The sequence below is a fragment of the Triticum aestivum genome, chromosome 5B (genome assembly GCF_018294505.1).
Source record: "Triticum aestivum cultivar Chinese Spring chromosome 5B, IWGSC CS RefSeq v2.1, whole genome shotgun sequence".
NCBI lineage: Eukaryota > Viridiplantae > Streptophyta > Magnoliopsida > Poales > Poaceae > Triticum > Triticum aestivum.
The window spans coordinates 112595081-112605805 of record NC_057807.1 but is presented as its reverse complement, the minus strand read 5'-3'; the positions used below and the strand labels follow the sequence as shown (position 1 = coordinate 112605805).

The 10725-nt window shown below is 47.7% G+C and overlaps 1 protein-coding gene across 3 annotated transcripts; it reads left to right on the top strand.

The window, feature by feature from the left end:
* Positions 1-2560: 2560 nt before the first annotated feature.
* On the top strand, positions 2561-7508 carry LOC123110686 (serine/arginine-rich SC35-like splicing factor SCL30). Of its 3 annotated transcripts, none has more exons than XM_044531272.1 (8): positions 2561-2717; positions 3597-3837; positions 3951-4028; positions 4989-5153; positions 5225-5268; positions 6082-6148; positions 6259-6429; positions 7138-7508. In XM_044531272.1, the coding sequence occupies exons 2-8, from the start codon at positions 3605-3607 to the stop codon at positions 7259-7261; spliced, it is 882 nt and encodes a 293-aa protein (XP_044387207.1). In that variant the 5' UTR covers positions 2561-2717; positions 3597-3604; the 3' UTR covers positions 7262-7508. The 3 variants fall into 3 exon arrangements, with proteins under 3 accessions (XP_044387207.1, XP_044387206.1, XP_044387208.1); XM_044531271.1 differs by having other exon boundaries at positions 6259-6438; XM_044531273.1 differs by lacking the exon at positions 2561-2717 and adding an exon at positions 4423-4812 and having other exon boundaries at positions 3643-3837; positions 6259-6438.
* The last annotated feature ends 3217 nt before the right edge of the window (positions 7509-10725 follow it).

Here is a 10725-nt window from a genome sequence, read left to right as displayed (position 1 = left end):
CAGGACTATATCATTTACACACTGAGCATCCTCCTCACCTCTAACAATTCTCAGGACCGCTTTTGTTACTTCATCTCCACATATATCCCAGTGTCGCTGATAAAAGTGAGCAGGAAAACCGTCCGGACCCGGTGCCTTAGTCGGGCCCATTTGGAATAACGCCTTTTTAACTTCTTCTTTGGTGTAGGGCTCAAGAAGCATAGAATTCATTTGGTCAGTAACTTTGACAGGCACATTTGCTAGTACCTCCTCTACACCTGCAACACCTTCCGAAGTGTATAAATTCTGATAGAATTCATTAACTAGTGCCTTCAACTCACCTTGATCCTCCGTTAGAACTCCCAAAGAATTGGCAAGCGCTTTAATCATATTTCTCTTTCGGCGCTGGCTAGCCCGAAGGTGAAAAAATCGTGTGTTTCTGTCCCCAGCCGACAACCACTCCAGCCGGGAGCGTTTCTCCACATCAGCTCCTCCCTGTGATACATCTCCACAAGTTTCTCATTGATTTTCAGTTCAATGTGAGACGGAGCCGTTCTCCCTGGATCACTGCGAAGACGTTCTAATTCGGCCTTTAAGTTTTTTATCTCCTTCCTCACAGAACCAAAAGTGTTCTTGTTCCATGAGCCTAGCTCACTCGAAATTCGACTTAATTTTGCTCGCAGCTCCTCCATGTACTCCGTTGGGTCTCCCATAGTCCAGCACGACGTAATCGTATTTTCCCATGTCTCATGTGTCTCCCACATTAATTCATACTTGAACTCTCTCTTCCTCCTTCGTTGTCCCGTCGCATGCAAGTTCAACAGAATAGGGCAATGGTCTGAAGTTCCTGCTGTGAGGTGCCGTACATGAGCATCTGTAAACCTTTCATTCCACTCCGCTGAGGCTAAGGCGCGATCCAGCCGCACCCGGGTATAACTTCCTCCCACCACTTTCTTCTCATAAGTCCAGAAGTGCCCCTGATAGCCAACATCCATTAACATGCAAACATCAACCGCCTCACGGAAGCCTTGTATTTGTGCATTGCTTCGCTCCCCAACTCCTTCATGTTCGTCCGGACGAAGCACCTCGTTAAAATCGCCTAAACACACCCAGGGTAGATCACTTAAAGAGCTGATCCCTTTTAATATGTCCCACGTTTGGAACCTTAGGGATGTTTGAGCTTTACCATAGAACAATGTCATTCTCCATGGGTCGCTTCCTGGTTCTTCCACAGAGCAATCAATATGGTACACAGAATAACCAAGAATCTCAATCTTTATTGGATTGTTCCAGAAAATACCTAGTCCACCACTTCTACCTTGACTACTTACAGCATAGCCATTATCATAACCAATCGAACCAGCTAAGTTTTCTACCCTAGATCTCTCAATCTGAGTCTCAACAATGCATAACAGGGTAGGGGCAAAATCCCTCACGAAATCGCGAAGTTCTCGGACTGTCGCAGCGTTGCCCGCGCCACGACAGTTCCAACTCAGGATACTCATTGCTCCCGGCGGTGCTCCTCGAAGGAGCCCGCCGATTGTGCTTCATTGGTATTGGTGGCTTCGCCTGTCTCCACCCTCGCTCCTGACTCATCCATCCCTTTCTTTGGCCTTTTCCTCTCCTTCCTTGGTGACACATAAACTGGTGGGAGAGGGGGAACTTTAGGCTGTACAGGAATCAGCGCTAAAGTGTCATCCTGGGACCCTTCCACATTGTTGCTCGTCGATGTACTAGCCATGTTCTCCACAGAGATGCGTTTATTTGAGTTCTGAAACTGCTCCTTCCCCGTACTCATCAACCCCTGGTTCGCTCCTTCCGTAGTCCCAACTTTCTCCTTCTCTGTGTCCTCTGCCGTCCCCCTGTTCTGCTGTTGTTGAGCGTTAAAACGCCAGCTTCTCTCTGGGTTATACTGTTCACGTCCTCTCCCTCGACCGCCCATCCCCGGGCCGCCTCTGCCGCGCTGCGGAGCAGGGTTCCCCCGACCAGAGGGCCTGAAGCGAACATTATCAGCAAAGAGAAAGTCACCCCACTCGAAAGATGCCTCATCATGCACACCATCTCCGCACTCCTCATGCCAATGACCAAATTCCCCACAGTTGTAGCAGAAGATAGGCAGCTTTTCATACTTGACTTGATATTTGATCCTCTCATCTCCCTTTTTTCCTGTTACGAAACGCTTGATCTTGGCATTGATATCTATCTTTATCTTCACCCTGACAAATTCCCCAAAGTAACCTGCAGGCAGCTTCAATTGTACTTCCTCCACTACGCCGATCCTCGAGGCCAGCCCTTTCACTGCTGGTTCGATCAAGAAATTGTTTGGGAGCCGGTGGATCTGAGCCCAAACAGCCAGCCTGTCGAGTTTAAACGAATCAGGGTTTCTAAATCCGTCATATTCCTTCATGATCACCGCCTGATCTCTAAACAACCAAGGCCCCTCAAGCATGGCCTTATTCCAGTCACCAAGGCATCCAAATTGCGCTGTGAAGAGCTCCTTTTTTTTGTTGAGAATCGCGAGCTTGACAATCTCTAAATTGGTAGCCAGTGGTACAGTAAACAAGTGGAGCGAACGACCACAGGCCCAAATCCTCAAAGGCCCATATAACGCGGCCAGTCTATCTCTATCGCGCCTTCCCCACCGGCATCGACCTCTCTGCCCTCATTTCGTTTTCCCCCATTCCCCTTCGCACCCCCGCGGCGGCGGAGCCTTCCCGGGCGCTCACCGGACACGCGCAGTAACTCCCTCCCTCCCTCCCTACGCCCCCTCCCCGTCTCAGCATCCTCGCGAGCAATATTCGTATGTGCATGTTTGCTCGGCCGCTTGCGCGGTCTTTCCTCCGCAAACCCTAGAAGTCGTCGGCGTGCGTGTAGATCCGCGCGGGCTTCGGAAACGTTTGCCCAGCGCTTAAATGCTTCTCTCCAGCCACGCCACCGTGCAAACCTTGAGCTTCCTCTGACCTGAGATGGCCGTCGAAATCTGGTGTGCTACGGCGCCTTGGTGCTTCTGGCGTCAAAATTTCTGTCTTTGGCATGCCTCCCTTTTGATTGTAGACACACATGCTTTATGTCAACCCGTGAATCGTGTAGTCTAATGGCGTAGTTTTATCTTGAGATATATTGTGCCGAGGAGAATGGTGATATGCGTATGCTGACAAATTGCATCATCCTATGTTTGTTGAGTAGCATTTTGATGCCGTATATATTGTGAAATTTTGGTGGGATGTTTGTAGCTTTCAGACTTGCCTGATGAACTCTGCAGAATCTTTCAACGCGGATTCAGTGTTGGATTATGCAAATTTTGACTGTGGAATTATTTTATTACATGCGTTGTCATGCAGTACATGGTTGTGCTAGAGGGCTGCTTTCGTTGTGCTTGCATTTACCCAGTGATATGTTCATTGGACTTTTTCTTGTGTGGGTGGTAAGGTTGAGGAAATCCAAAATAGCAGATTTTACAGGTTTTCTTATCCAAAATTTCTGGTGCCAGTAAACATTATTGTTTTGATATACCATACTTGCTGATAAATCCGCTAGTTTTTCTTATTTGGTTCCATCCATCTCCATGTCCTGGACATTTCCTTTACTTATCTGTAATATTGAATTATTGATTACAGACAACACTATGAGGAGGTACAGCCCCCCACACCGTAGTCCCCCGAGGAGGGGATATGGCGGCAGCCCCGCTCATCGTAGTCCCCCAAGGAGGGGATATGGTGGCAGCCCCCCGCACCGCAGCCCCCCAAGGAGGGGATATGGTGGCAGAGGAAGAAGTCCCCCTAGGAGGGGTGGATATGGAGGACGGAAGGAGCAGGGTTCTGGAAGTCTCTTGGTTCGCAACATCCCATTAAGCGCCAGGTGCATAGGTTTTTACATGGATGCCATTTGTCTGTTTTTTTCTTCACCTAACAAACATTTCTTCATTTTACAATTTTTTGATTTGTTTAACATGGTTCTCTCAACTCTGGCAGAGCGGAGGATCTCCGTGTTCCTTTTGAAAGGTTTGGTCCTGTCAGGGATGTTTACCTTCCGAAGGATTATTATAGCGGGTAAGTTTTAGTAAGTAAAATTTGTAAGCAGTTGCCAAACTATTTTGGCTGTTTTGCTATTAACTGTCGGAAGTGTGCCAAGTTTTAACCCATGCCTGCACTGTTACAGCATAAACTTTGAAACTTTTCTGAAGTTATTAATGACACATATGCATAACATTTGTTTCATTAAGGTAACCTGCGAACATTTTCCAGCTTACGAGCGGTGTTGACCTCTGCAACCGCCTTTGAGCATTTAAGCTCCATGAAAATGGTCTAATCATTTTTAGTCTGCTGATGTACATCACTGGTTTATTCCTGTCACTAGAATACTTGATGCAATAATTTGGAAATATTCACTGTACTTTCTCTTCATCGTTGCCATGTATGATTATTTTTCTGAAATGATTCCCAGGGTTGTATTGGTTTGAAGTAAATACAAGCCCTTGATTTCTTGAAGAATGCTTTTTTAATATTCCTGCAATTCATTTGCCTGGCAAGATAGAGTCTTGTCCGAATCAAGACATTCTTCTACGAAGACAAAGATTTGATTGATTGAGAAAATTAATTTCACGGAGAGAAGATAAAAGACTTGTACTGTGTGTGGTCCATGAGAAGATAAAATGGGGCGAAGTCGATTTCAAGTACTATCATGACTTTTCACATTGGGGAAGTGAAGCAAATGCTTCTATGAAGATGCTCTTTATGAGAACCGCCGTATGTAGTTGTTACACAAGAAACCCGGATACTAGAGCCTGGACATGTTGCTGCTTTTTGCAGCACTTGCTTCCCTTTTGACGGAAATGTTAGTAAGTTGTTGACTGTGCTTCGCCAAGAGTGCACACATAATTTTTTGACTGCCATGGTAACATAACATGCACACACTATATATGAGTACTTCATACACTCAACATTCTTATTAATTTGATGTTCCATCCTTTTTCTTTGCCCTACTTTGTGTAATGAAGTCGACATGTACAGGGAGCCACGAGGGTTTGCGTTTGTGGAGTTTGTTGACCCTTATGACGCCTCTGAGGCCCAATACCACATGAATCGCCAGGTTTTTTTTGGCCGGGAGATAACTGTTGTGCTTGCTGCTGAGTCACGGAAAAGGCCAGAGGATATGCGCACTAGAACCAGAGTCAGGTATATATTCCCATTTTTGTGTGAAGATTTGCTTCGTCTTCTCTGGTGCTCAGTTGAAATGACTGTTGCAGGGGGTATTCTGGAGGTCATGAAGGGCGCCGTTCCTCTCATTATGGTAATGGCTCTCAAATTTGCTTTATATAGAATTATGGAATCTGGAATCTTGTACATGCTTTTGAATGGACAAGTGTTGAGAGTTGCTGGTCGTTCTGGTTTAAGTTTATCTCGGTTTGGATCTTGTTAGTAGATAGAACCATAAACACCAAATACCTATTTTTATCCAAATGCCTCACTATGGCTAATTCCTCTCTGGCAGCAAAAATGCACTAGTTTTCCTGTTGTAGCTGATATTGGAAACTAATTGATTCTCTTACTTTCCTTTCTTTGTGTGTAACCAATGAACATAGGATGGGATTCCTTATCTATTTGCACATTTCAATTGTTGTAAACTAGCACAGTTGTGGAATACCAATATTGAGTGCCTTCTGAAGAGACATCAGTTGCATATAGGCTTAATCTGATTCAGCGGAGTCCCTATATGATAATTAACATATGTGAACACCCATCCACTAGTGAAATTTTGGATTGACCGCTGCTCCTGTGCTGTTAATGTCTGAGAAGTGAAGATCGTATAAGACCCATCATATAGAAGTTGTTTACATATAGGCTCCTGTGCTGTTAATGTCTGAAGTGAAGATCGTATAAGACCCATCACATACAACTTGTTTACATATAGGCTCCTGTCCTGTTAATGTCTGAAGTGAAGATCGTATAAGACCCATCACGTACAAGTTGTTTATATTTCAGATTTTTGATGGTGTGAAACCTGTAATTGTTGTGAACTTCTTATGCTGTAGTATTTCAAAATCATTGCAAATTTTGCTTGGCACAGTATCAATTTACTAATAGCTTCTCATATTTGGTACAGGGAGGTCTCGTTCCCGTTCACGCTCCGCCTCTCCCCGCCCCCGTGGCGGTGGCCGTGCTCGGTCAAGGTAGGGCAATAATGATTTTTCAGCAGTTCTGCTTGGCATCCAACATTCGTTAAGTTTTGATCTTTGATTCTTGAATTTTGTTGTTCAATGTTGTGTTTGGGCAAAAAAAGGTCATACTCTCCTGCTCCAAGACGGCGAGATGACTACTCTGCTTCCCCACGGGGAAGGGAGTCTCATCGCACTAAATCTCCTGTGCGTCATCCAAAAGAACATGAAGAGGACAAAAGGAGATCCTACTCTCCCCCTGGTAGAGATGGTGACCAACGTGATGCTGATAACGGGTATGAGAAGTAAGTTGTGTTTGATAACTACACATATCTGCCTTCATTGCATTTGCATTAGAGAATTGCATAGAGCAAGCACCAGCATCAAATTCTTGCTGTTTATACCTGTAACCTTGTTCATCCATCGAAAGTATTAGCTTGCCATTGTACTACCTCCGTCCAGGTTTATTAGGACCCCAGTATTTTGAGCCAAACTTTGACCATTCATGTGACTAATAAAATATAGAATATATGCTACAGAAAGTACATTGTTGGATTTGTATTTGAAAGAGCTTTCCTAAGGTATAATTTTTATGACATAGTTTACATTTATTAGTTAAATTTGTTGGTCAAACTTTAGTCCAAAATGAGAGGGGGCCTAATAAACCCGGACGGAGGTAGTAAATCTTATTTGAGGAATCAGATTGAAAATAACAATTATCAGCCTGGCATTGAAAGTTTTAAGCTGTCTCTTTCTAGCGCTGTTGTTTTTACAAACCAATTTGTTTTGTTAACATGCTCGTTATGTGTACTGGAAGCTAAGTCTGTCGTTCTAGTGAAGAAAATCAAGAAACGAATGGGTGCAGTTCTTAGTGCATTCCTTCTCGTTAATCCAGACTCATCGTTGCTGCATACCACAATATATGTATTTCGACAGTGCTTCTGTTAGATGCATATACTTGTCATAAAATTCCCAGTATATTAATCAATGGTTCATGTCTACAGGAGGTCGCCACCGGCCGACAGTGATGGATCCCCTTCACGCCCGAGGGTGGCCAGGCCATCCTCAGGATCGCCCCCCGGATCCCGCTCCAGGTCCCCCGACGCTTCTCCCGCCCGCAGCGACTGAGAAATTGGTTACATCCTCTGCGGTTGCCGCATCTCCATCTAGCTACTTCCATTGGTTCGAGTAAAACCCTTCGAGGTGTGTTGTATTGCTTGTTAGCGGTCACAGACGTTATGTTCCCGCTTGTTGCTGTTGAACCTTAAGGCCTGTAGCATGGCGTGTCTGTCATATCTATGTACCATGTGTGTGGAGTGTCAGGGACCCATTTTCCATGTACTTTGTTTGGGAAAAAGGTTGTGAGTTGATCCAACACTGATGAGTGAAGCAATCGGGCCAGTGGGTGGATGAACGGCTCTGCATGCAGCAGCAGCTGCAGCGCACCCTCCCTTCAATCATGGAGGCCATTGCTTGGGCACCAGGTGCCATCAGAGTTTACTCTTTAGGTGGTGATGCTCATGGTAGGCAAGCAGACGTGGTGTGGCAGCAAGCGCATGCATGCGACCTATGGATCGCTTCGGGCGTGCAGCTGCCTTTTGTGGTTCCCAGCTTTTCTTTGTCCCTTTGACGAACAAAACATATCTTTCGGCTAGGCGGGTGATTGGAAATTGTGACCATCAATCCGTTGCCCCATCCATCCATTATGAATGACCTGCTGTGGAAAACTCTACATCTACGTTGCTGCTGTCCGCCGTGCTTTTGCTCTTTTATTAGTTCCATGGCCCAGTTCGTTACGCGATAATTTGGCACTAGTTGTTAGCTCAGGTTCGGTTTGACATTGCTAAACCACAAGATTTGATTGGTTGGGATAAGCAGATTCTTGTGAAGATTTAGGTGATTTTTCTGGCGGACCCAAGTACATATACAATATAAGCAAAGAGAAACACTAGTATATAAAATAACTAATTCAATTGAATTTTTCCTGTGTGCTAGTTAGTTCATTCTGTTTTGCTTTGACATGCCTTTTTTCGTCTTACAGTACACGGTCACACTGACCCCAGCTTTGCTTTTTGCCGCACAACACAAAGTATGTATAACAAAAAACCAGTGGCGATCATCGAAGAACAGAAGGAGAAAAGGCCGCGGCCCTTTGGCCGGATCAGCCGGCCCCGGCCGGCCGCGCGGCGACTTTTCCCGCCCGGCGGTCCTGGCCTGCGACGGTGGCCCTTGCGCCCTCGTGGTGGCAGCACGGCGCGGCGCGTGCGGCATTAAAAGGAGACGAGACGCGTCCATCCAAAGGCAGCAGCGCGAGGCCACCACCACCCACCACCTCTGCAGCTGCAGCTGCAGCTCCGCTCCCCTGCCGCGCCATCTGATTTCGCATCAGGGGGCACGACACGGGAAGAAGAGGATGGGCAACCAGACAAAGGAGGCAGCCCCCGCCAGCCCAGCCAGTGCTCTGGCGATCGATCGAGACGCCGCTACAGTCCTAGTCAGGGTACTACTGCTAGTACTGCAGAGCACTATGCCATTGCCCATTGCCGCCGCTGCTGCATGCCACCGCACCACACAAGCTATAGCCAGGACCGGGGACGGGACGGGACCAGCCTAGTATAGCCTCGTTCTTACGAGACTTTCTTTTCTCTTGTGAAAAGGGAGGGAGAGGTCGTCCGTCGATCTTTTGCCATTTGATGGATGGGGACGGATACTTGTTCCTTTGCTCCCCCATCCCGGAGGCCGGAGCCCCCCGCTATGGCTATGGCTATAGCTAGGTGGTGGTCCTCAGTCCTCTCCGGCTCTTCCCCTGCCTTGCTTCCCCTAATTTAGGATGGCTGCATCTGCTTTGGTCCCCATGCAACTACCACTGAGTAGTTCAAAACAACAACAACAACAACAACAACAATCAACAACGTCAACAAGATGGAAACACTTTCCTTCTAGTAGTATCTTGTTATTACTGCTCAAGCTCGAGTTGTCAACTCCACAAAATCCACTGTCTGTTGTAGTTACGAAAATAACCCACACAACCTAACGGAAACTCCGTCCACTTTACATTTACGGTGCATGCACGTGAGTATCCTTGCTGTCAAAAGAGAGCTAGCGTATCCTGCACCTGCAGGAAGATTGGTTGGTTGGTAGTACGTACTCCCTTCGTTCCAAAATACGTGCGCGGTCACGTTGCAATCATGCGTGCGCGTAACAAGCGCACGTGTGGACCACCCGGGGTCCCCGATCCATCCAACGGCCAAAACAAAGGGCCATCCCACAGCCCACCGGGAAAGCGAAGCCAAGGATGGACGGTCGATCAGGACCATACATGCATCTAGATGATCGGGTCGCGCACACACCTACACATAAATTATTATTTTTTGCATGGCACACCTACACATAATCGAGCAGTTTTTTCAGGCGACGCGCGCCCCTGGTGACGACAGTGTACGTACGTACTGCATACGTGTACGTGTTTATTTCGTACTCGTGTAGCCGTCGTCCGTCGCGTCCGCGTCGCTGTCGGAGAGGTTGAGAGACGGTAACTCCACCTCACCTATATACGATCGTATCGTACGTTTGCGATGCGCATTGCACGCACCCACCGCACGAGCGAAATGGCCGTTTGGAGTCATTGGTGTTAGAAGGGAGAGAGAGAATTGATGGAATATTCGATGTATTGTTTGAGCCTCATGGACATATATACAGGAGTACAATAATTAACTTGGAGTACAAGACAAGGTAGGACCAAATCCTAGTCTATCCTATACTTCCTAATGATCATATACTCAACATCCCCCGCAGTCACAACGGTAGCAACGCAGACAGTGAAACTGGAGAAGAATCCGAAGGCACACCGACGGACCCCCCCCCCCCCCCCCCCGGTCGTAAAGGTCGATGCATCGTGGTAGTTGTGGCTGGAGTGGGAACCGACGAGGTTGCTCAAGCAAGGCGATAGCCCTTTATGCCGGTTGTCAAGATAACCGAGAGCGTAGGGTGGTGAAGCCGTGGTCGAGGTAGTCGCGCGAAGAATGCCGTGGTCGATGTCGAGTTGGGATAGCCGGGGTCGAGGAAGTCGCCGTGGAGCCGCGGGTGCAAGGAAGTGCCGAGTTAGTCATAGGCGCAGTAGTGTCGAAGTAGTGGTGCACCGGAGAGAAGACGTTGTTGAAGACGCGTCGCGCTGGGGTTGCCAAGACCGGGAACACATCATGGACGAAGGCACGCATCGGTGTTGGCAGCACCGAGCATGCGTAGACGGGCGAAGATGAAGTTGACGAAGCGCCGCACCAGGCTTGCCAGGTCCAGGGACACGTCGTGGACGAAGGCACACACCGGTGTGCCACCATCGGGCATGCGTAGACTAGGACCTGCATGAGCTGTACGCCATGTCGAAGAAGTCAGAGAGGCCAACAAAGTAGGACTCAGCGACAGTTGCGGCGCCAATCAGGGCGGGGCCAATGTCGCCCGTGGTTGTCGGAGTAGACGAAGTGGTCGGGGTAGATAACGACGATGCTAGCGACGGGCTGGTGCTTGACGAAGACGAACGGGGTGGACGGGCGACCGTGGCGGCTAAGGGGGTAGCGACGACGACGACCGAAGAA